The sequence below is a fragment of the Sylvia atricapilla genome, chromosome 8 (assembly GCF_009819655.1).
Source record: "Sylvia atricapilla isolate bSylAtr1 chromosome 8, bSylAtr1.pri, whole genome shotgun sequence".
Taxonomy (NCBI): Eukaryota; Metazoa; Chordata; class Aves; order Passeriformes; family Sylviidae; genus Sylvia; species Sylvia atricapilla.
The window spans coordinates 7,407,562-7,434,144 of NC_089147.1; the positions used below are offsets into that span (position 1 = coordinate 7,407,562).

Here is a 26,583-nt window from a genome sequence, read left to right on the forward strand (position 1 = left end):
AAAAAAAGTTTTAATAGTCTGAGCATCTTTAGTGTATTATAATAATACAGCACTTTATAGCAGACTGTAAAACTCCAGACTACAGTTTTAGGAATTGTGCAATTTTGTTTTATAGTTTAATAATTGTTCAATTGAAAATGAGTATGAGGTTACTAAAAACCAATTTAATAACTTACAAAAATACAGCTTTATGAAAATGCACTACACACTTTTACAAAAAAATTGAAATTTCTATGGACAGATTATAGTTTTTATCCTCAGAAAGAATTTTGCAAATTATTGCTACTAAAAGCAGATTTGCATTTGCAGTGTTCCCCTAAGCCACAGTTGTTTCTGTTTTTCTCACAAGTATCCTCTTATAAGAATACCACAGAAATACAATGTGTTAGAATAAACCAGAATCAGAAAATTGGATCACATCAGATAAGCCAAATCAAACTATTCATAGCCCTTGCTATTACTTTATGTGGTTCTTCATCATACTGAAGGTGTTCCTAATGTCAGCCAGCTCTAGTTCTCAATCAAATACCTAGCCCATCATGTATTTCCCTTTTAAAACAGATAGACTAGTCTGCAAAAAACAGCCGTAAAAAGGACTACAGTATTATAAATTAATTTTAAGGCATAACTACTACCAATAAAAACTCTAGGTCATTGCATAGCGATGGTACATGTTTAATCATATTGTCTTTGGAAGTAGAGTTCAGAATCTATTGTGCCTTTATGGGGCCTGACAAAGTGCTTTGTTTAAGACATATTGTTTGCTATTAGCAAATATTAGGTTTTAGCCATGGCTCTGCTCCCATCTATATACTTGCTGGAGTGGAAGAAGCTCTGGTTATGCCAGCAGGCTGACCCTGTTACCAAGCAAGAGTAGGCAAGAGTGATTGTGCCACTGAGTTTCTAATGGAACAGAAATCAAGAGTACGAGCCTTGAAATCTTGAATACTTTTTTTTTCTTTTTTTTTTTTTTTCAACAGGAATAGCTTTCAAGGAGTCCTATAATAATACAGCAAAATCCCACCATACTAGTTATTCCAGAAACTCATAATGAAAAGGTACTCATGGCCTTAAAAACCCCACTAATTGCTGTCAGCTTGAGTGCAGCTATCACCTTATAGCCTGTATTTGTTCTGAAAACCACATAGTGTATTTGAGTGATTCAGAAACAATAAATACTTTACTGTTATAAACTATGTTAATGCACTAGGTTATCCTCAAAAGAAAAAAAAAAAAATCCACAGAGATTTTTCATGAGGAAAACCACAGTAAAAGACTGATGCTATATCAGATAATGAATACAGTTGTCAATACAGACATGTTTCTTGCTAAGGTATGAAAATAGCTCAGCAGTCGCCAGAATAGATCAAAATTCAACAAATAAAATCTTTATCAGTTCTGCCATTTTTGCAAAGAATTGCTCTTTCCTAGGTAAGCAGAAGGATTTCACAAGACTTCTATAATTGAAACATACTTTTAAACAGTTTTATCGAAGTGGTATTGACAATTTTGTTTTGTAGTATGATGATTTAGGACAAATGGCAGTGTGCAGGCTGAATAATTCTGGATAGTGGAGTGTTTTAGTCACAGATGCATGGAGTTTTATGAATTATCAGTCTTTGTCTTGGAGGGAGGTGGTGCAGGGACAGTGAGTGTTTAAGGTGAGCAGGGCAGCAATTTGTTGTACAACTTCCTCATTCCCTGCCAGGGTGAGAGGAACCCTGATGAGCTGTGCACAGTTCTGGTGCAGGGTCAAGGGGTTCTTTGCCTTGTCTTTGGTTACGTTCCCTGAAATCCCCAGGGATGGGAGAAATGTTCCTAGATCCTGGAGTAGGAGTGTGGGGCTGCCTGCCACAGACTCTTTTCCCAGAAGTGTTCCCTGAGATTTCTGCGACTCCTTGGGTATATGAGTGGGCAGAGAAGAGCTCACAGATGGGAACTATATTCATATTGTGCTATAATTTTCTCATTTACTGTCACTCTTGGTGGTGGCTCTTGAAGTCTTTCAGACACTACTGGACACTACCTTAATGATCAGCATGTTCTTTCCATAGATGAGCTATCCATTTCCTAGAGCACAGCAAACCTGTGCTCTTTTTTTGGGACTAACGGTTGATCATATATTGTCTAATCCTACAGAAAAGTGTCAATTAGAGTTCATGGTGTCAGTTATGTTCACTGGCATGTCTACACCTGAAATATCTGAAACCTCACTTCCAGTTAACCATTAGTCTTCATTAGGTCCTTTTCCTGTCTGTTTTTATTTGGTTGGTTTGTTGTTTTTCCTTTTTGTGTGGTTTTGCCCTGTTTGTTTGTTTTCTTTCCTTTTGGTTTGGGTTGTTTTGTCCTTTCTCCTTACAGATCCATTTTGTAATGTTTGGACACCCAACTGCCTTATAGACTTAATCTGCTATGAAACTTACTTATATTATTTTTCTGTATTTCTTCTCATGATTTAATGGCTAAATATGGGTTCAGGAAAAAAAAAACAAACCACCAAAATCTGCACCAGGCTGAGCTGGAAGGATATTGAGCCTGTCTGGTTCTGGAGTGGTCTCCATGCCATCACTGGCTGGGCTGCCCTGGAAGGCACAGTAGGGAAGGGCAGAGGGGTGTTGTGGCCATACTGGGATGCAACTGGGATTGGAGTAAAGTCTGCATTTTGATTTGGGTAAAATGTCTGAATCAGCCCTGCTTCTTTATCCTTGATTGAGGACAATACAGTGCCTTCCTCTGCCAACAGCAAACCCAAGTACCTGAAGTATGTTTACGCATATAAAGTCATTTGATTTTAAGGAGGCAATCACACGACCTAATCAAATTCTGCTTTTGTTTATACACTTGTAAAAAGAGAATAACTCCACAGTTGTGTATAATGGAATTATCCTTAACTATACATTGTAATTATCCGTTACCCTTTACATGTATGCACACCATCCTTTGAGACTTAACATCCTTAAAAAATAAACTACCCAGACTCTCAGTTGCCATGTGGCAGATATGATCAAAATCATTTCAGGAATAATAAAGAAGACTTTTTAGGGATAGTTTATACTGTGTTACCACCAGCAAATGAAATATAGAAAAGCCCAGTGGAAATTAGAGTGCAATAATAAGTAATAATTCTAACCCATAGATTGCTGACGAGGCAGAATAGCTGCACAAATATACAGTGTTGAAGAGCTAAAATCTGGAACCTTTTCCCATAGCATTCATTAATTTTTCGAGTAATCAAACCAAGTTCATAGGACAGAAAATGAAACACAATCTTTTAAACAAATTGGCTAATCTATACTGTTAATAATAATAATAATAATAATAAAACCAAAACAGCTGAAGAGAAATTTTTGTTCTACTTTTACCTTGTCTGCTTATTTTGCTTACAGTCTTTGCTGTACATTTGTTATCAAATACTGGGAATAAATGACACCCTTTATTTCCTACTTTTTATCCCCATGACTCCTAATCAGCTGTCTTACCTGAATAATAGATCTTTGTTGCCTCAAACTATCTTCTCTACAGCATTTTTCAATTTGCTGTTGAGTTCCAGAACATGAGACAATGTCACCCATTTCAGTTCCTTGCCGTCAAAATCAATAGGAGTTCAAAATGTTTATTTTAGTCAGTACTTTGGAGGAGAGCCTGACTGTTTCACACCAAATCCTGTTCCAAATCAGTGAACTTGGCCTAATAATCCCACCTCAGGTTAAGCCCTCCTGCGTGTTTAGCTCTTTTTATGAGTCACGGGTAAACAGACTGATGTGCATAACAGGGAATATTTTTCATAGGTTCACTCAGCATGTTTCCTAAAGAATTACAGGATTATCCTCCCTCATGTCTTTCTTAAAACAGAATTAGGTATTCAGGCAGTAATTTATTAAATACTGCATTACATGGTGCTGTAGTTTTCCAGATTGACATTTTCAGAAGCCTCGAGAAACCTCTGATTCAAGGCAAGTTACACATTTCACATGACCCTAAACATTTGGATGTTCTGAATTCATCCTCTGATTCGAAGTGCATGCATTTGAATTTGTTATGTGCGTGCCAGGTAGGACATGTAATAGGCAGGCTCTAAAAAGCTACATGCAGCCCTAAGCACCTAATTTGCACAGAGAGTTGGATAAATGGGCATATAAATCAGGCATGCACAGACGAAAGCAACGCAGTTACAAGAATCCGTAAAAACCCGTTCCTAAATTTTTGCCTGCACAAATGTGAAAAAAAGAGGGTTTGATCAGAATTGTTCTGATGAACGGTGTTCAGTATGGTTTTTACAAAGGCTTATCTTCTGTAGGGAAAGTGGTGCATTAGCAGTTGCGTGTGTCTTGAGTGGTCTGTAATCATTTCTGTGTTGGAGTGCTGTTCTGCACGCCTCAGTCACACAGACATTGCAATTGTTGGGGTCTCAGGGAAAATTTAGAGGGCTGTTCCTGCAGCCACCTAGCTGCTTGTATACAGTTCCAGAATCCAGATGCAAATTCAGCAGAAGATAATTATCCCTTGTTTCATAGTGGTTTTGAACTTTGAGAAATTCTTGCAACTGTGTGCAGAATCCTGCTCTCATCAAGAGTTCACCCAGGCCCTGTTAATTTTGATTAAAATTTCCTGATTATTCCTAAGGACTCAGTCGCGGGTGTATGCAGAGAAGAAATTCAGATTGTTATAGGCACAACTAAACAGGTTAAGATAAAAAACACACTCTGTCTACACCCAGAGAACAGCTTAATGAGAATACTTAGGAATAATTAATTAGGCAGAGGCTTTTCACCTTCAGGCTGGTGGCTGATGTTATATTTAGTATCAGTGCAGCTCTTTGGGAAGTGCCCTCAGTGAGAGAGAGAACTCTGCTCTGTGGGACCTGAACTGGGTCCATGTCACAGGGACAGCCCCTAAAATGCCAGTTGTGCTGGCTTATGTCCCTGCAACAGGGGACTGGACTCTGCTGTTCTGTGGACATTTGAAGGGAGCAAGTGGCAAAGCTTCAGCTCCACATAATCTCCAGGGCAGTGAGACACATCTGCTCATGTGTGCTCTGCAAGTCCTCGTTCATCATCTGCTGCCCTTTGTTCTGCAGAGCCTGCTGGAGTGCACTTCCACTCATCAGTGCACAGCATCCCAGCAGTGGGGTGTCTCGGGCAGTCACTGAAGGGGAGCAGCACAGTGACAGCCCAAATCCCTTCTGAGGATGCTGCTCTCAAACATGAGAGAGGCTTATCCTGAGCTGGCCACTGGACAAGGCATCTCTTAAGCCCATTTAATTCACCTCTGACTGGGACAGCTCAGTAGTGCAGCATCAGCACTGGTATCCATATACAACAGCATATGTTAATAATGTGTCTGCATCACACCCATCCCTCATTTCCAGCTGTTATCCCTGTGACTTACCCCCCTCTGATCTGTAGGCAGGAGTAACACAGGAAGCCAGATTGCTGCTGTGTTGTTTTGGGTTTTTTTAATGCTTCTTCTCTAGATACTTGATGGCAATGTATTGACACTGAAACTTGCTAGGATGACAAAGCTGATACTAGTGAGGGATTAGATGCATCTGAGTAGGTAGATCACAGAAAAACACCCCTCACTTGGTCTGTTTTCTACTTGCTTCAGCTCAGTCCAGAACTATTAATTAAACCATTATGCACTCAGGGAAATACTTGCTGCCAACAGTCATCAATCAAGATTCTCTCAGATAGCACTCCTAAAATGGTTTTTTTGGTGAAACCTTACAATCTCTCTCTTGAATTCCACCAAAACATATTAAAATTTGGTAGCAGAGGGCACCTTCAAGATTTTTTTTGTAGGGTCTGCAGTAGATTTAGAAAAATCTGAGGCTAGAGTAGGACTGTCCCTTTTTAACACAGCAGCTCATCTTAGAAAAGGAAGTGAAGGGAATAGGAAAACATTCTGTGTGCTTTGTGACATTATAAACCTATACCCCATTAATTCCTCAGTCTCTGATGAAGTCCACTGCCTGAGGTGCAAATTAGTGCCACTTTTGTACATTGAACCTGTCCTCTTAAGAGAAGAAGTGCTTCAGAACCACCTCCTCATTTCAAAACCACTACAGAATAGTTGTCAGTATTGACTGGAGCGAGATTAAACAAGCTACCATGGAATTTAAGTCTGTATGTTCCATTAATAATCCCCTGAACTATCCAGTCTACCACAATATAGTTCTTCCAAAAGTAGAACTAGCAAACTAGTCACAACTAAGCTTCTAAAGCTGCTTCCATTTTAGTATGGAAACATTTCAAAATATACCCAAAGTGATGTTGATCTGAATTACTGACATTATTAGCATTCATCTGTTTTTATTAAATATAAACATAAACTTGAGCCTTCTGTGAAGATCTTCTGGGATGAAACAAAGGATTATACCCTGTGAGTACAATTTTGCATACTCTGGTAATTATTTGCATAATCTGGTCATTATAGGCACAGTTTTGTTCTAGTAGTAGGGTTATAATTGTTAAACATCTAACATTCACTGTACTTATTTGTGTCTAAGCAATTATTTCAGTGATGGAAAAAAATCCTCCATACTTCTTACTTCTCACTTCTCAAATTTCAGGCCATATGTGCAGATGAAATTAGGAAGTTGTTTTTGATTTCTGTTTGGTACTGCCTGGCAAGTGGAGAGATTCCTGTTGGTGTGGTGGGATCAGGGCAGTAAAAATAAGGCACCTTTCAGATCATGTCATGCTTCTGCAGAGATCTCTTACAAGAGTTTCTGTGCTTTTTTGAGTAGCTTCATTAATTACAGTGTGGCTGTTTGTGAGAGCATCATTCATGTGTAAATCAGGGGTATGAGGAAGGCCACTCTAATACCATCCATTAAACTATGGTCCACTGTAGGATAGCCCATTAAAGAGAATTACTGTCAGGGTTTCACTGACAGTATTTCTCAGAAGGGGTGATTTTTCTCTCCTTCACTCACTTGAGCAAGGGGAGAATGAATGTTGGATGCTACATCAAAGTCTCTCATAAGTATTGAGTTTTAAGATCCATTTTGCAGGGGCCTTTTAATAACATTTAGGAAGCTGGCAGGACAAACCAAGGTCTAGCTTAGCTAATGGAGATCTGTGGATGAGACCAATTGGATTTTTTTTTTCCAGTCATGACTTAAATCTGTTGAAAAAGATACTTGTCTTAGAAAATAAAATGCCAGTAATCCAAATTGTGTGATACTAACTCACTTTTGTTTTAGAAATTAAAATGCCATCAGAATTTATTAAACAGGAATGCTAGTAGTGAATTTGAACACCTTTCTACAGACTTCTAAAGGCTTTTATTCTAATGAAAATAAAAATAGGTTGTCATAGACATTGCTAGCAGCTGTGCTTAAAGTTGAAATTGTCTTACATTTCATATTAAAAAATATCCAAAACATCAATTATTTGGGTGAAAATTTTCATGTTATACGTGTGGTTCTAGCTGAATTCTTGAGGAATAGCTGCCTATCAAAGCCACAATACACCATAACCCGAGTTGAGTTTTTTAAATACTCACCTTGCTAGATTTGATTCCACTATTAAAAAAATATCAGTATTTTTATTCTTAATAGTATTGCCAGTGCTAGAAAGGAACTGAGACAAGTACTGCAGCAAGTTCACTGTGATTGCAGCCCTGCCAGTTCTGAGGATACATCTGTGCACCTGCAAAATTCAGCTACAGGATTAGAGAAGGGAGTATGCTTTACTTTCTTTATTTCAGAGGCACTTCTGGAGAGCACATTGTGCCAAAAATGCAAAATTCGCTAATTAATCCAAATCACAGCTGTTCGAGAGTGGATTATTTTAAAAGAGAAGAGCTGCCCTCTGAATCATGCCATGATTTAGTGGGACTTGGGTGCACCACCACACAACTGTGGAAATTAATACCTTGGGCTTGAAATGTGCAAACTAAACAGAGGCAGGGCACGGGTGTGGGGTGGGTGCTCAGCTAAATGGTTCTTTTTACCTTTTGTGCAAGCTTCCTTCACTGTTCCTTTATTGTAGCCTTTGCTTTTGCCTCTCTGTAATTGCAGGAAGAGTCACTTCTTACCTGAAGTGCTTTCACCTTTTAAGGCTTTCTGTGCTTTTTTTCCTGTGTGTCACCATGCCAGTACTCACAATGCACACATGCATACATGTAGCATTAATAGAGAGTCCTGAGCCTTTTTAGGCACTTAACAAAAAGCAGATGTTCCGGGTCGTTCCCTTGCCTTCCCTTTTAAGACGTCTGAGTGAGCTCAGTGCTCAGAAAACCAGCAGTAATAGCGGGTGCTCAGGGTTGGCATGGCACAGGGGGAGGCTTCCTGCCATGCTGAGTGCTCCCTGTGCAGACTGCTGTTCAGGTGGCCTCATCTTCCCTTCCAGCTGCAGGACCACGGAGCGGCAGCCCTGGTCCTGCTGCCGGAGCACACGGGCAGTGCCTGACCTTGTTTGCTCCATCCCTCCCACAGCTCTGAGCTGGGAGTGGCATGAGGCTGAGCATCCCTGCTGAGCATCCCTCCTGGGCTCCCTTGGCAGGGTCCTGGCTGCACACTGTCCTCCTGGGCTCCCTTGGCAGGGTCCTGGCTGCACATTGCCCTCCTGGGCTCTCTTGGTAGGGTCCTGGCTGCACACTGTCCTCCTGGGCTCCCTTGGCAGGGTCCTGGCTGCACACTGTCCTCCTGGGCTCCCTTGGCAGGGTCCTGGCTGCACACTGTCCTCCTGGGCTCCCTTGGCAGGGTCCTGGCTGCACACTGTCCTGCTGGGTCACTGCAGCTGAGGAAACTCGGCAGTGAGGAGCAGGCACAGGGAATTCTGCCCGCCCTGGAGCAGCCCCCGCCCGGGCACACCTGGAGGTGTTGCTGCCCTGCAGCAGCCCTGCAGCCGTGAGTGTGGTGCCTCTTTTCAAGGCTCATTACACCCGGCAGGACTGTGCTGGTCTGGCTGAGCTGCTGTGGTCCTGCAGTCGTGTTGTGGGATCTCTAGTGCTTCATTTACTTACCTTTCCTCAAAATTTAAAGTTGAGTATGTCTTTTAAGTGGGACTGCAATGGCTTCCTGTACCTGCTGTCTGTGGCACTGGATTGATCTCTGTGATGAATCACTTGGGAAATGCATTTTGATAATGAAATCCAAAACAACTCAACTTTGGATTACATGGATGTTTAGTTTTATAACTAGAGAAAAAAACCCCAAGAACCTAGGCAGCCCAAGATATTGAGATATTAACCTAATAAAACTTACTGAGTCTCTGCTTTTTAGTATTCTGTTTTCTCCTCTGCCCTTCTTAATGCAAAAATATTTGCTTGTGGCAAATCCATAAAAAGACCATATTAGGAGAATTGCATAATATCCCCTAAAAATAGGAAGGAAGAATCTGGGACTATAGAAATTCATTTTACTCAGCTAAATGAATGACTGAACACGGAAACAAAATTGTTAGCAAGTTACTGTACTGCCATGAAAGGTAAGTCAGCTCAGTTGTCTTGGCTGAGTGTCATATTTTGTGCTGTGCTCACTGGGAAACTAATTGCTTGAAATAAATATTTGAAGATCTCCATGTCTGGTCCTTGTAAGCTGTTTGATCAGTTTGGTGCTTCTGATAGGATCTGTTTTTTATTAGACCTTTAAGATTGCTGTTAGGCAGTTTTTGTGCCATGTTATCCCAGCCATATAAGTGCAGTGAGAGATGGAGCTTAATGAGGGCTCATGTTTATAAACATAAGGATCCGGGAATGGTCCAGCAATAATTAATATCATATAGGTCATCTCTCCTTCCTTCCACACTCTTTTCAGCTCCTTCGGGGAGGATTATTTCCAGTTCTTAACCCCTTCAATCAAATTTTCTAACAATTTGCAAATCGGAGAAGTTGAAGAGAGTTTTTCTTCTATCCGTATCAGACTTCATCAGCTTTCTATCAATCAATTTCTTAGATTTCTGAAGTGGTGTCGGCTGCTGTGTGTGTTTCTGTCTGCATATATCAGTAGCCCCAAGTGTCTGCAGTGTGTGTTAGACCAGAGGTGATGTGGTTTATTGCTCCTCTGCAGTCTGGGAAGGAGATGCTGTTCCCAGCCCACCTGGCCTGGTCCAGAAGGACTGAGCAGTGCTCCTTCCTTGGTGACTGCAGAGCTGGAAAGCTGGCACCACAAGGACCTTTGTTCCAGCCCCTCTCTCAGAGGATTCCTATAGACCTTCTTCCTGGCCAGAAAACAAACTTCCCTGCTTTAAGGTTGCTCTCTGTTTCTTGTTTCTCATGTTTAAATCCTCAAATCCAGCAAGAATTTATTAATGTTGAGGGATAAGGGGACTGCTGTTAAAAATCCCAGTGTGCATTTTCCCAGTACATATTTGGGCACAAGGGAATGCTTGGTTTACTTTATTTAATGTCTCTCAGATGAAAATCTTGTGATTTGCTTCCTTCTGTGCTGGGTGTTACCTGTGTAGCTCTGGAGCACAGTGCCAGTACGATGCTTGTTTCTCGAAGATGCTTTCTTCTCTCCATGAAGTGTCATGACAGAACTGTAGTGCTTTTATGCAGAATGACAACTGATAATTTCATGCCCCGAGCTTGTATCTTGAGGGTTGGTTCAGAAGAGCGGGGAAAAAAAGAAACAAAAAAAAAAAGCAGAAAAAAGATCTAGCTGCTTTGTTACAGGACAGTGCAGAGCTGATTGTTTTTATAGTTTAAATAGCTCTGCACTCTGGCTGGATGGTATGGGTTTCAGAATTACCCTGTGCTGAATTGGATCCTTATTTCAGTGGCCTGTGTCTCTGAGCCACACTTTTCTTGTCTTCCCTTGTTGGAAGTAATTATACTCCAGTGTGGCATAGTACTCCTGTGCTAATAAGAAAATACTATTGTCTGTTGTGATAGATGCACCATCCACTTAGTGAGCACAGAAGAGTTAAACTGATTGCATTTTTACAGTCTGTGTGTTTCTCTGCTTAATATTTGTGTCCTGCTGTTGGGGAAAGCAGGTTAGTTGCATAGTAAATCTTCTCTAATCAACGCAGGAGAAGAACAAAAAGAACAAACACCCTCATTTATTATAGCTGCTTTAGAATTGTGGTCATTTGAAGGATGCATTCTGGGAGATTTGTCCCTTTTCTTCAGAAGGACTTGTTAATATGGGCATAACTAACCAGGATCTCAGGAGAGGACAAGGGCTCACTCATTAAAATCAGCTGTATAAACAGCCTACCTAGCAGATATCTGTCCTAATGATGCTTCTGTGGCCTCTCCCTGTCCAAGCAATACCGTAAAGCTCATAAAGCCTGAATTGTGCAGCTGATGAAGGGGGCTGGGTTCTGAATTTGGGTGCTCTCTCTGTGCCTGTTTGCGTGTAGAGCCAATGCATTCAGCTACCTTTAAATCCTTCTCCTTCCCTCCCTCACATCAAAGCTCACCTCCATTTGGAGACATCCCCAGTCAGAACTTTTCCTTGCTCTGAGTAACAGAAATTGATGCTGTAGTGAGCATATAGAAATACTGCTTGGTGACAAGCCAAAAGAATGTGCACTGACTCCTGGGGAGACACTGCTGCAGTGTTTAATGCATTTATTAACCATGCAGGGCTGTGATTTGCAAAAGCTGGATGCATAATTGCAAGATCGCATTTCTGGGCAGAAATTCAGGGCTGTAGTGCCTGCAGAGGATGGATCCATAGGGGTTAGGGGATGGAAAGCAGGGAGTTATTTTAGGAGGATTTTATGATAATTATTAGGTGCAGGGCAAGAAAAGACTAATTAGGGGCGTACTGTTTAACTCATCTAGGATGCATTGGGATCAGAAGAAAATCTGGAGGTCCACAGAGTCCTCTGAAGGAAAGAAGACTACTGCTCTATGAGCAGTATTCTTTTCTCTTTTCAGAAAACCAATAGCTCATCTGCTGCTGATGATGATTTAACTCTGTCTTTCTAAGAAAGAAAGAAGTAAAATTTTGCTTCTCATAAAGAGATTTTTTTTTTTTTCTGGACATGCTGTTGCTTGCTCTTCCAACCCCTGACCAAGTCCAGTATTTCAGTTCTAATATTGAAAGCTAAGGGTTTTGAGACCAAAACAAGGTTTGTATGTGACTAGCAGACACGATACTAAAGCTCATCAGGAGGTGCTTAAATACAGTTATCTCTAAATATCATCTATTGCTTGTGCTGCTATGGTGAGAAGACTCTCTGGGAAAGGAGGTATTTATTTTTAGAAAACATAAAAGCTTAAGGGAGGTCAAGCCTGTTGGCTGTATGGACACAGCTTCATCAGAGAAGCTCATATTAATGAATTACAGTTCCCTGCAAAGCTGGAGTAAGTGTCAGCCCATCTTATGTAACTGTGTTTTACAGACTGAGATATGTCACAGCTCAGTGTGTCATTAAGTCATTAGCAAATGCTATCTTTCCTCAGTAGAAAATTCATATGTCTTTGTTAGCCACTTATTTTAAGCTGATTTTTTTCACCTTTTTTTATTTTTTTTTTAATCAGCCCAGCCCTGCTTGTTTGGTTGTTTTTTTGTATGTTTTTTTTTTTTTTTAATTTAATGATGGATTCCCTACAGATCTTTTTGTCACCAGATAAACAGCTTTATATTAAAATTTTAAAAGAACACAAATTTGAATACAGACAACTTAGCCATGTGTGCTCTTTTACACCTGTGGGGTTGGGTACTTCCAGAACATCTGAAAACACCTTCTTGCCTGCTTGGTAGGCAAGCCAGATACCTGAGATGGGATTGGCAGTGAATCTTTGGCATCTTGCATAATGAGCAACTCTCAGCTCCCAAATTAACTGATGGTGCAGCTATTCCAGAATTGTCTGCAGCTGTACGTGATGGACACTCATTTCTCCTGTTTAAATTTTTAGGACAATGGAAGATATTAGAAAATAAATATCTGACAGCAGAGGGAATCCTCTTTAATTCAAATGCATGTCTCCCAGTCTGGGTCAATTTCTACCAGGGTTATCAGCATAACCTCCAAACCCTGATGGTTTTTTTTAAAATCTCAGATAAACTGTTCTCTCACTGTAGCACAAAGAAAGAGTTCTGCTTGGTGTAGAGCTGTTTCTGCCCAAAACAGGGCAGGAAGAATTTTCCCCTTCAGTTGTAAGTGAAGGACATCCACTAAAGCACTCTCTTCAACATGTAGGTTTGGGTTTTTTATCCCATTATTTGTGATTTAGTGATGCACTGTTGTATTCCAGTAGTGCAGCCTATGCCAGTATTTCCATTATAACCCATTCTCACAGGTTTATAACTCAACACTAAAAATGTACTCTTCCAATTTGAAACTTGGCGTATAATGTCTCATCTCATCCTCAAAGTGACAGTTTCTTCTTTCCCTTTGCCTTCCTCCCAATAAAAGGTTTCATTTTTGTTGTATTTTTAAATAGAAGATACTGTCCTTTCTGTTTTGATAAGGGAAAAGCCTCCCTGATTATTAAAATTGCTTTTCAGTGCTGAGAGAGGAGGACATGATAATAGAGGATGCACGTGAATAAGTGTTGTTGATGTTACAATGTCTACAATAAGTATATGGATGCAGAGTAGTATCACCTTCCAAATGAAAACCAGAGAATGTTTATAAAAATGATTGAACAGGGTTTTTTTAAAGGTGATTTTTTTTTCCTAGCTGATGATTTTACCCTTAAAATAGTGTTCTCAAAGGTAAGTATGTTTTAGCTGCTGCACTCTATTGTTTTCAGGCTGAATGAAGTAAAGGAAGACTTTGCTGCATATGGGCAAAAAAAAAAAAGACATTTTCTTTTCACTCATTTGATAAACAGTACAAAAGGCATATAAATCCTGACTTTGGTGTTGAGACCAATTACCAGGTGTAGACCTGTAGTTAGCACAGTGCTATGAATCCACAGCAGGTGTAAGCAGCAAAGCACAGTGTTTCAAATCAAACAGAAACTCGTGGGAATAGGAAAGTTAGCAGTAAGTGACAAACTAAGAAATAAGAGGCTTATATGATCCTTACAGCATCAGGATCGGAACCTCTGATCCAGAGGCTTTATCTGAAGCCTCACGTTCCAGTTCCAGGTACTAGAGGGTGTTATGGACATAAGAAAATCAAGATTTAAGTCCAGTTTTTCCTTCTTTACCTGTCTCCTTGGAGCCAGCCATTTAGGAGTTGAAAGCTACCCAGTTGCCTTTGAAAGAAGTTTCCTATCCACTGCAAACACAGCAGGAAGGCTTCACTGTGATGCTTTTTTATTTTCTTCCAAATTCACTTCTAGGCATTTCTTTTTCCATTTAGACAGTTAAATTTATGCTTACCATAACCACTTTAATGGTACTAATTAGTAGAAAGGGTGTGTAAGAAGGAAATTTTAAGGAAGGTGGTAATTAATAAATCGAGTTGTTATTTTGTCATATATATGAAAACTATCAACATGTATTCAGTGGGCATTCTTATTGTAGATTTCTCTTAAATCCCAGCTGTATTTACTTTTTCAGTTATCTGTAAACTGTTCATATATCATCAAAAGCAGACAATGTATTTCCTAATAAGAAGTTCAGTTCCTTCATTTGAATTCTAAAATCAATAATGAGGTCAAAGACTGTTTTGTATCCGTTGGCATAACCAGTGGCTCTCAGATACGAAATAAAATAGCTGTATGTGGAACTGAATTTTTGAGGGCATAAAATCAGACTGCTCAGCACTTTCTCACATTAGCTTTAGTCCAGGCCATCACTGCCTCAACCAGTGAGATTCTGCAGTGTAAAATGAATGCAGCACCCTGAGATTGAGATCTTTGGGTTTTGAAGGAAATAAGTTGCAGGTCCAACAAAAGTCCCAGGTGGAAGCACCAGATGTGCCCAGGGCAGTCAGTAGTTTTGTAAACCCAAGTCTTCCCTTGCAAGAACTGATTTACTTTGGCACAGTTACCTCCTGTGAAAGGGTGCTTGGTTTGGTTCTGAAATACACAAAGAAGGAGCTGATACTGAGAATCACCCAGGTGCTCAGGTCAGCCATAGCACTCTTTATTGAGAGCACCTTCCACCCTTGTGGAAAAGCAGAAAACACCCAGCCCAGACTTGTTCACTCAAGGGATGGAAATACTAAACACGTCCTGCTGCTGGACAGTGGATGATATCACCTGAAATGCTTCTTGCTTGAGTCGCTGTTCTTTGTGCAGCTTTGTAGAAAATACTCTCTGGCAGCCGTGAAATACATTAAAATAGTATTGATATTTTTTTCATAATAGTTGGGAAAATTGCAAGAATCATTAAGGATAAAATGCACCTGTTGTATATTTTCCTAAAACTGAGGTATGAATAGATTATCTATTAATATGCAGTGGTATTAGGGTAATTATTAACTGTCATATTTCATTTCTTCTCACGAACATCCAGCACCATTTCTAAGGGGCCGTAGAAGATAACATGTTCTCTGCAGCTGATGGCACTCGTCATTGTAATTACTGAGTACCCTTAGCTGACTGTTTGAAATTTTGCTGTAAAACCAAATGAGAATGTGAATGTTGTTAGAAAACATGAGTTACATTTGGAGTTTATTTGCTAATCATGTGCAAATCACTGTCAAAATTACAGGATTATGACAACCGATGCAAATTTATCTTAAGTGCTTTGTGCTGCTGGAAGTATAAATTGTACAGGGAATAAAATTTGTATTTGTTCATAGGCACAGAAGAAGCGAAAATCCAATGAATCTGTAGATACAGAGCTCTGTCTTAATGAGGTAAGTGTGGATCTTGGGTATTTCACAGCACAGGTGCCTCTCCATAAGAAAAGACTTTGCCAAGTCTATCAAGATTATCATGGGCTACCTCACATTTGTCTTGTCAGTTTCGTTACGTTCTGTTATTATAATGCATTAAGGAATAATCTCACTTAGAATGTCAGAACTGGGCTCAAAGTGTCCTCTGCTGATTTCATATTTCAGTACACGTGTGGTACATGTTTAGGCAGATCCACAGTAAATACCATCGCACCTAGCAAGGATACTTACTTAATAATCTGCACCCATGGGTTAAAATTTATTTATTTTCATCCTGACATAACTTGTCAAACAAACTTCTGCTGACTGTCCAGAAGGTGCAGTTTCTCTGGGGCTCCTACATTTGCTGTTATAAAATAAACTGGCGTGATCAACACAGGTCCCTAAAAAAAACCCACTGTACTTTTATGCAGAGAAGCATTGCTGAAGTAAGATTTTTTTTTATTACTCTTCTCTTTTTTGAAGTGTGTTAACTAATTTCCAAATATTGTGATTGTGGCATCTGTTGTAATATGCCTTTAATCATTCAATTTGTGAGATTGATGCACAAGTATCAGTGGAGGGTGGGGCATGGACAAAAGAAAGATGAATTTAATGGTGTGGACTGAAATGTTTTGCCATGAAAGCGTTGTGGTGGTGACCAAGGAAGGTTTTGTGTCTTGCAGAACGCTCTGGGGAAGGACAACACAGTGGGAGTCTCCACCAGTCACATATCCGCAGAGAATTCCTTGGCTCTTCCCACCAGCTTCTATCTAAGCACACAGCTCACCCTGATGGCACTTGCACTCTCACTCTCTTTGTCCCTGAGCTCATCAGTCGTCTTGTAGCTGCATTACAAAAGGACGTGTTAAAAAAAAATCAAAAAAAATCAAAAAAAAAAAATCTGTTTGCTGTCCTCTGTTGTTTATCGGGAATTCCAGGTCTGGGAGCTAAGCTGAGGCACTCCTGCTGGAACAGTCTCAGTCAGCTGGAATTTTATTTTGGGGTTTTTTTTCTCTCTAAAAAAAGCTTCTTGTGATATTTAGAGGCTTTGTGAAATACTTGGTGCAGTGCTACATTCCAAACCCAAAAGGCTTTTGGGCATGCAGTGTTTTAAAGAGACAGTGTGTAAATTTGCCTGTAAAGCGACCTGGTTGGATTATTTTAATAATTATTATTTTAATTCTGGCTTTTACCTGAGAAAGAAGATGACGGTTTTCTTAAAATCTTGTTTATCTCATTGAATGGTTTTGGTTTTCAAATTGATTGAACTTCAGACTATCAAGGATGCCAGGCTTTTGTCTAATGGTGAATGTTCTCCCAGAGAGTGGACTCTATGAAACTCCTTCATTTGATAAATCGCTACTGATGTTAAACTCTTTCAGTGTGTTAGCATTTTCCTCTTTAAATGTTTACGTACTGTAAGTGATTCTGCGTTCCCTGCTGAGAAGCCATTATAATTCACATACAGGTATAATGTATGTCTTTCAGTTAAATTCTCATAAAAATAGAGTGTGGCGTAGAACCTTCTAACAGTACATTTATCTTTTAATTATAATCATCTAGCCTTAACAAGAGTGAAGATTCTTTACATTAGCAAGATGCAGCCATTGTGAAAGCTTGATAAAGATGCATTTCTTTAAATATGAGGAACAAATTTTGCTACGGGGTTTCAGCTGTACAGTCTATGGTCTTCTATGCTTCCATTGTGATAGTATAGTCCAGTTATTATACTCTTTGTTTAATAAAAAAATGACATACAATTTGTTTGCTCTGCTAGAACATCAGCATCTGTTCATACATACCTGATAATGTCAGATCAAAAAGCTACAGGAACTTCATGCCTTACTTCTCCTATCAGAACATTGTAGAGGGACAAAGAGGTAGTAGGATATCATTTAAGCTGTTTTATTTCTTAGAACTCCTAAAAATCAACTCAAAAGGATGGTTGATCCAATTGCAAGGCAGCAGCATGCATGTGTACCCAGGCATTTCTCACTCTGGTAGCTCCTACCACAGACCTTGGCATTGCTGACATGATGAACAGTTTGCAAGACCAACTCCATAAATTAATTCAATGGTTTGGATGGCAATGTTACCAGTATTCATGATTTAATCTTCTGGTTCTCACTCCGTGACATTGGCAGCCTGCACTGGCTCATGATGATTTCCTGCAGTATCTAGAAGGAATTCTTTAAAGCTTTAAATGTCATCAGATAGGCAGCATTTCTCCTAAGGGCTGTCTTTATACCTTACTGTGATGGCTTGTTGACTGTTACAAGCAGTTATGTCTAAGTGATCAACAGTAATCAGTTTTTGTTCCTATTGGAAGTAGAAGATAACTTCTGCAAGCAAGGAGTTCATCATGTTGGATGTCTGGATTTACTCTGAGACTTACACAATTGTGCCCTGTCCTACTCTGAAATGTCCAGATCAGTTATTCGCAATACAACTATAAAGTACAAATTACTATTTTATAAACTGCACTGGGGTTTGAGTGTGCAAAATATGCATCTTGCTAAGAGACTATTAAACCTATTGACAAGTTCATCCTTTGAGGTTTTTTTCTTGGCTAATAATAAACACTTTCATAAATTTTGAAAATCATTTATGTACTCTTGATTATGGTCACATAATGTAGGTTTCAAAGCTATTTGTATGTGATAGAATTCTACAGTACTCTGTGCCACTGAACATAACAAATTAGACAATATTACTTTTTAATTCTGTGTTGATAAGAAACTGAAAATTACTTTCAAAGGCAGCAGAGCTGCTTTCGGAGATGAGATACATAGACCATCATTACCAGCAAAGCCCATGTGGTTCCTGTTGCTCTTCTTGTAGAAGATAATCAAATTATTGAAAACTAGTGGCAGCAGAAAAAAGATTATGAGATTCATGATTTTAAAAATGAATCAAATTCTTTTATGTCAAAAGCAGTTGATAGTATAACCTATTGAAATGCTAATGAACATAGCATCGTAATTCAGAAGTCTGACATTATCCAATTAAAAATATTTTCAAAACAAATTCCTAAACATTATGATTATTAAATCCATCTTTGATCCACAAATCTTTCTTTAAACTACCATTTGTATTCAGCACATTAAACATTTTAGACAGTATCGGGAATTTTAATCTCCCAGTATAGTATATACTTTTTGAAGATTTTTTTAATGTCTGCTTTGGTTACAGTATCTCTCTTACATTTAGAACCAATCATTAGAGCTTTGACACTGTCTGATCCAGGATAAAAACTATTTACTTACATTGTAAATAACTTAATAAGCTTCTAATTACAAGAGAAACTGCTGGTTATCTGAGTCAGCGAGAGTTACCTTTGAAAATAAAATTTAGATGTAGTAGAGAAAAAAGGGTGGTTTTTACAGGTGGGCAAAAAAGCTCGACAGTACTTCAACTTTTTGTCCTGTAAATTAAAAAAATTAAATTGCTTATTAAACAGGCAGAAAGGAAAAAATACCCTTAGAAGTCTGACAGTTTACAGGCATCACGATGCAAATAATGGAGTTTCTTTCGAAGTTGGATGTGGTGTGGATGATGTCAGTTTAGCACGGTGACCTTGTCAGTGCAGTCACTCATTACAGTATTATTCAAATTGTTTAATTGTTTTTCCCCTTTCAGTCACTAAAATATCATGTGTTGAGTGCTTAATGAACAAGCTAGGGCTGGGCTTTGTATAGTCCTTTAAAAGATTAATTTTATCCATACAACACTAATATAGGGACTGTCCAAATAAAGATGCACACAGAGATGATCAATTGTTCCAGTTGTAAATCTCACCAGTTCAGTTGTGTGTAAATTAAATCATGGGCTACTGTAAACATATCCAAATCATCTTGTACTGGAACACTGTCATTAGTATTATTAATAGCATGTTTATGCCTCATTTTAGAAGTAGTGCACACAAAGGTAAAATTGGGACTGAACTGAAATACATGGCTGAGGTTTTGCAGCAGTGTATAACTCTTCATTCCACAAGCTATTCCGCTGAAAGAGGTACTGAAGGTGAACCTTTCAGATATTTGCAAAACCGTCAGCAGCTGGGGGTTCCCTTGTCCCAGTGTGGGTGGTGACACCACCAGCAGCCACAAGGAGTGACCATGCAGGGGCTTGGTCAGTGGTGAGGGGTGCAGCCCTTGCTCCACTGACTGGGCTCCCTGAGATCCAGCTCCTTCAAGAGGATGGAGATGAGGTGCTGAGGCCTGGGCTGGAGCTGTCCATCTGTCCATCTGTCCATGGACAGTTTGTCCATCTGTCTCCACCAGGGTACTGGCCACTTTGCACTGAGCAGCTTCAGTCACACTGTGTCAGCAGTAAGGATTAGGAGGAACTGGAATTCTTAATCATTTCAGAGCATGCACAGACAGACTTTTGTCTGGAGACCTACTCCCAGGCCTTTTTTTTTTTTTCCCCAATGAAATTACATCACTCTAAGACCCAGCCTTTTGAATACAAGTGCTCACGATTTGCTGCAGTTCAAATCAGTAGACTGAAAACATGAAAGTATTTGCTTTTGCTTAGCTTGTACAACTAGACTGGAGATCAAGAAAACAAAGCAGGAATCACCTTGAAATCTCAATGTAATTAAAATTTGTGATTGTTGGCTAATCACTATGATATTTCCATGGAGTAAAGACGGTGAGAAACCAGCGAGGTAGAAGAGCAAAACTCAGAACAGCTCCCTGAAGGGGCGTAAATCTAATGTATGTCAAGTGACAGGAGTATCTCGTATTTAGCTTCTAATAAAAGAGCTGGATTCTGCTGCAACAGCAGCTCCTTCAGAGCAAGCAGCAACACACGGAAGCACAAGCAGTTATTCATACAATTATAACTTTCTTTCATAAAATGCAATTCTTTGTCTTCAATACCAATGTGGATCTACCTCACTGGAAAAATACGTGTTCACTGACATTCTTTCTTTCTGCATTAAACTCTTTTGCATTCTGCATGTTCTGCATTAAAACTGTTCTGGGCTAAAGACGCTTTTTTTAAGGTTAGTCAGATTGTACCTGATGTCCCTGACATCAAATAGAAATATATTTAGTTCTGATGAACTTGGCAGAGAAATTAATCCAGTGACTTGTTAAATATTTCTCATCTTTAAATATTTGCTTTTTCTTAGCAGCCAGTTCCTCCTGTGACATTTCAATTATTGGCTCTTTCAGCTTCTCTTTAACTTGGGAAGGTCATTTTGTCCAACTCCATAGTATTCAACTTTATAGATTTGCTTCAGTGCTGGTTTTCTGGTTTTCTTTTTTAATTACAGCCTTCACTTTTGAGGAAAAAAAAAAAGACGTGATCAGGAATATGTCTCCACTGAACCTTTAATGGGGAGGAAATTGAAATTTCCCATTTTATCTCTTTAGCACTGCTTTGACTTGAATAATCTAAAACATTATGTTGTTATTCCCCAGATGGAATTTAAAATTTAGTTTGGTACTGAATAGGATTGAACACTTTCAAACTCTTTACAAGCCATTAGAAATATTTAAATACTTTTAATATATATTTTCCAGTTGGAATTTCAGTCAAATAGATAAAGTCTCACTAAGTGGTAAATTCTTACAAGAGTAAGAATTCTCTTTGGGAAATTTTGATGGCTCTGTTCTTAAGGTAAAATCAGGGAGGATGATTAATTCCCATTTTTTAACTCAACATTATCTCGACTTCTACACATGCTCGCTTCATGTTCTCCTGAGTTACTTTACCCCCAGGCAATGTTTATTTTTAATAGATGCATATTGGATGTGGACACCTCAATAATCAGGAAACCAACTCCTGCAACTCCTTCAAGATGTTCTCTTTTTTTACCATACATAAAAGCATGAGCAACAAATTCAAAATGTGGCCTAAAAGTTACCTGGATTTTAAAGCAGCAGAGAGTCAACAAATTTCCCAGTAGCATTTCTTACCAATATAGACTGTGATATTCTAAATTGATACTAAACTACTACTGTCTAGACTATTCACAAGAGTTCTCTGAGCACATTTAACCAGACTTAAAGCAGTTACTCTTGTTTTATCTTACTCAGGTGCCAATAGCTATTGCCGTGCATAGAATTGGAGCTAATTGTTGCCTGGATTAAAAAAACTCCAAACCTTAGCCCCTCTTCACCTGCTATTAGTGATTCCAACCTTACAAATCTTTTGCACTGGTTTTTAATCTGCCAGAAGGAGAATTTCCTAGAATCCAGAAGGAAATGAGTCACAGATTTAAGGGCAATTTTCTTCAAATTCCTCCTTCCAAAATACAAAAAATATTTGACATCTTACAAACCTCTGTCCTCCAAAGCCTTTGTGTCTGCTCCATCACTCAGGCCTGTCTAGCTGGGGTGAAGCTTACCCAACACTAACAAACCTGTCAGAGCTACCTGCTGACAAATAAGTCATGGCAGTCTTGCCAGCTGCAGCTCTTCAGCTGAGTAAGGAGTTGATTTTGGCCACTGAACTTGTCCTTAGGTCAAAGCTTAAATGCTACAGAAGCTAAACCCCACGGATGTAGTGTACCACAGGGAGATGTAAACTCCTTCAAGCACAGAAGCCAGCAAAACCTACTGAAACTCTGGAGTAATTTTCAAAATAAGATTAAAACAGCATAGTCCTCTCATGGTAATGTTTATGGAATAGGATATATATGACAGAAGGAAGCTGGAGAAACCCTGAAGATACAAAAATTACAGTTTAGGGAGACACCATTTATTTTAGCAAGAGATGCTGCAGAGAGCACACTGCTGAGAGAGAAATGTGTGTCCCACTGAGGATAAAACAGAAAAATCATGGACCTTGTGGATTAGCCCATGGAAACTCTTCCCCTTTCTGAGAAGTGAAGCAATTATTTCGGAAGTATGTTAACCTAAATGCTGGGAGCACAGGATCTCCCTCCATCGTCCCCAGAGCAGGTCATTAGCAATGACATCCTTTGCCTGCTTTGGGGTGAGACAAAGGCTTTAACCTTTAAGTTAGGACAAAAAGGAAAGTTAGGACAGAAGGAATGTTTGTGGAGGTTATTAGAGGTGGAACAAAGCCTCACAGGGGATTGCATCTGGCAGTCGGGAGTGCACAACCCAGACTGAGCTGAGTCACACATTGCTTGAAAAGAAAACCAAGTGGAGGTAAAAATTGAAAGAAAAATAACGGTCTTGATTTTTATATTGCTGCTTTTCTGTGAAGCGATGCATAAAATCAACCTCTTACCTCTTCCCAGTACCCTACGTTGTTTCTGGATAAGAACAAAAAATAAATCCCAAATGCAGTCAGTGGGAGAAACTGCTTCAAAGCACTCCCAACATGTGGGAAACTTAACTGGTGGCAGTTATTGATGTCCATGTTCTCTCCTCCCCCAGAATTATTGCTACTGAGTTTGCTCTGGCAGGGTTTGTGTGATGTTTTATGCAGCATTACCTAGCACTGAAATTATTAGCTGTTGTTAGTAGTACTGCTCAGGCTGGGAAAGGTGCATGTATCTTTCACCTGAGGGTATGTTGGATTTTGCACTTTTTGTGTAAACTGTAAGTTGACAAGAGCTGCAGCAAAAAGGAAATAGCAGGAGAAGGATCACATAAAGGAAATTTTCTTACATCATGATGATAAAGTGATTAATTGATGGGAAGCAGAAGTGGTGAAGATAAAGGTTAACAGGTAGCATTTGGACCCAGGAAGACTGGCATTCACTGTGATCTGAGGATATCCAATGTTAGTATTTTTATGAACTTCTTTTCACCTTCTTTTTTTTCTCCTCGTCTTTTTCCAAAACTGTCTAGAACATGCTTCCATTTTCTGGAGGAAATTCTTACACAAACAGTTACCTTCTTGTGTAAATTCTGTGTCATATTACGGATTTCTGTACATTTCACTGCAGGTTATTACGTGTCAGGTCTTCAGTCATAATGGCTGGTGATTTGTTGTAAAAAAACCACAAAAACCCCAAAACCAAGTGTTAACTTGTTCCTGTTGACTTACTTGCTCTGAGGACATAGCTCTTTGGACTGTCCACACTTTGGAAGTCAATCCATGATGTTTGGCATTTTCTGTTAGCATAATCTTCCTGCATTGGTATTGTACATATCCAGAAAACAATCCCTCTCAATAAACATTATTCTCTTTTTTTATTAAAAAGCATGTTTTTGTGAGAACAATTTCCTGGTTGTTTTTTTTTTCTGTTTTGATTTATTATTTTAAAAAAATGAAGCTTGACTGGCAAAAAAAAAAAAAAAAAAAAGGACAGCAAGGTTGATCTCATTTTTCCCTGTTGTTTTGCAGTCTACCATGATCTAAGAAAATTAAGAAATAAAGCTTTTTCCCTTTAAATATCTGTTCATTTGCTTGCTCACTAGTCTTTTTGTGTTAGGAATGTGGCCTGCAAAATGACAATGAGCAGGCAGTATCAGATGGAAATGGTGGGAAGACGGGCACAGGAGTGGCCAGCTGGCCCCATTCATTCTTGTTCACTCTGGCACGCACAGACCCTCCACACCCATCCCATCCCTCCTCCTGCCAGGCCAGAAAGAAAGGGCTCGCTCCTATTTCCACACAATGGCAGCAGAAGAGATGCAAAGGCTCTGAAGACAAAAGCGCTTGCAGGAGGGTATTTTAGGAAATGCAGAGTGTGCCGGGAGAGAGGAAAGGGGAGGTGGATAAACAAGCTGCTTTCAGGATGCCTTCCCTCATGCTGGCGACTAAAAACCAGGAAAATCATTTCAGCGTTTACTCCTGTTCAAACTGAGATTTAACAAGTGAATATATTACGAGCAAAGAGCAACGTGTTCACACAGTCACCCGTGAAAAAGCTGCTGCTCAGCAAAGGGCCAGAGCCTCCCACCATTTTAAGGCCAGATGGTTTCAATTGTTGTTGCTCAGAGAGAGAAGCAAGGTTTGGGGCCAGGGTGTGAGAAGGAGAGATGGAGTGGTAGAGATGCACAAAATCCAAGGTTAAAGGTCTGCTCTACTGGGGCTCAAAACACTTTTCCAGCTAAAGCATCATTGTGCTTTGGCAGCTCCAGGAGGGTCTAGAGTTGAGGGGTGATGCAAGCAGGAGATGTTTAGCTGTTCTGGCATCGTTTGCTACCCAGATGATCTGTGTTTCAGGAGGTGGGAGGGGAAGGCAGCACATTCTGTTTGGCAGTATCCAGCCTGGGGTTCCTGGGCCAACTATTGAGGTTGCTTGGATTTAGGAATCATTCTGCTGCTATTAAGTCCTGTGCATAAAGTGCTCCAGGTTCTTCAGCTCCTGCAGTGCCATCTTCCAAAGGTTTAACCATTTCAAAGATGTGTTTGGAGAATGAGATGCACAAAAGCAATCCAAATATTTGCCAGTATGAATTAGCATTGGATTTCCTTCTACCTTTTCCTCATTCTCTGTGCTGCCACAGCTCCAGCACTGTGAAAGGGGGTGATGAGGATGCAGGAACAGCAGTGAAGCCTCCACTCAAGGGGTACAGCTCCATGACAGACTTGCTGAGCAGCCTCTCCTGGGACAGAAGAAACCAAGCTGTGTTTGACATCACTAAGCAGCCAACTACGCATGACCAGACAGATTCTTCAGTGTGCCTCATCTGTGGGTTTGATTTTTAGATTGTGATCTGTTGATTAAGGGTTGGCTGGGTTTTTGCTTTTAATTATTACTGTTCACTTGTAGCCTGCCTTTGGCAATTTCTTTGTGGAGTGAGAGATCATGGCAGGTTAACTTTTCCTGGACAAGGTTAGTACCAAGTGACTCTCTAGAGGGTGCACAAACATGAGCCATTGTGTCACATCTCCCTTGTTCCACATATAGAGGTTATGCTGGTAATGAAGAATGATGCCTCACAGCATCCATCTCTTGTCATGACAGAGGGCACCAGCATCCTCGTGAAGAAACTGAGTTCTCCACTCTCCTGGCTGCCAGTGCTCATCACACTTGGGCTGACTTGCTTTAGGAATGTTGGTAAGGCTTAGTGATGCCTGGATAGGTGGGGTTTCTATTTTACATGGCATTTAAAGAATAATTTCAGTTAAATGGGTTGGGTTTTGTGGAGACATTTTAAATACACATATATATATATATATATATAAGCAGATGACTGGTTTGGCGTCTTCAAAGCAGGCATGGACAAAGGTGGACAGGTTAGAGGGGGCACGTTTGACACCTTCCCGCTCGGAGTTTTCTTGGAGGTGCATTTCCAGTGTGCCATTAAATCAGCAAAGTTCTAAGCTGCACAGGAAAGGGATTTTGAAAGGTGATCCTGACCATTTTCCAGGCATGCTCCTATAGAGCTCTCCAAAACACTCTGCCCAAGCAATCAGCCTGCCCTGACACTTGCACTGCTTCTGCCTGTTGGCAAAAACCCCTGTCTCTGTTACTGTCTGCTTCATGCTGAGCTCTGGTTTGTGTTCAGAGACAGAAGTATGATTTCCTGAAACAATTTTTTGGTAACAATAAACTCTGTTGTTTTGTTGAGATGCATGTCTTTTTTGGCTCTGAATATAAATCACACCCATTCTGCATCTCCAAATTTTTTTATCTGTATTAATTACAGAAAACTGCAGAGCAACAGCGAGGAAAAAGCCAAAATAGGGACTGGGAAATGTTGCTCCACAGTAATAGTACAGAAGGCTTTTGGGATTGGTTGTTGGATTTTTTTCCCCCCAGAGAGGATGCTAGGAAATCTTTTCCTCTGAGGTAGAAAGAGTAGTTTACAGAGTCTTTAATAAAAAACACATTTATGTTTTGTAGCATTATAAAATAAAGTCTTGTAGTCAATTGCTTTGGAAGGACCTGCAATTCAAGTCTCTGAATTCTATATGTGTTTTTTAAAAAGAACAACATTCCACCAATATTCTCAGTGAGGTTAACGAAACAGATGGTATTTATCTCCAGGTTTGTAAGTGTGCCACATTC

General features: G+C 39.7%; 1 protein-coding gene across 2 annotated transcripts in view; it reads left to right on the top strand.

The window, feature by feature from the left end:
* GFRA1 (GDNF family receptor alpha 1) overlaps positions 1–19,073 on the top strand; it is a 132,690-nt gene extending 113,617 nt beyond the window's left edge. For both annotated transcript variants that reach the window (XM_066323525.1, XM_066323526.1), the window contains exons 8-9: positions 15,612–15,668; positions 16,373–19,073. In XM_066323525.1, the coding sequence (XP_066179622.1) occupies positions 15,612–15,668; positions 16,373–16,534 (219 nt within the window). In that variant the 3' untranslated portion in view covers positions 16,535–19,073. The remainder of the gene's footprint in view (positions 1–15,611; positions 15,669–16,372) is intronic.
* Positions 19,074–26,583: the final 7,510 nt, after the last annotated feature.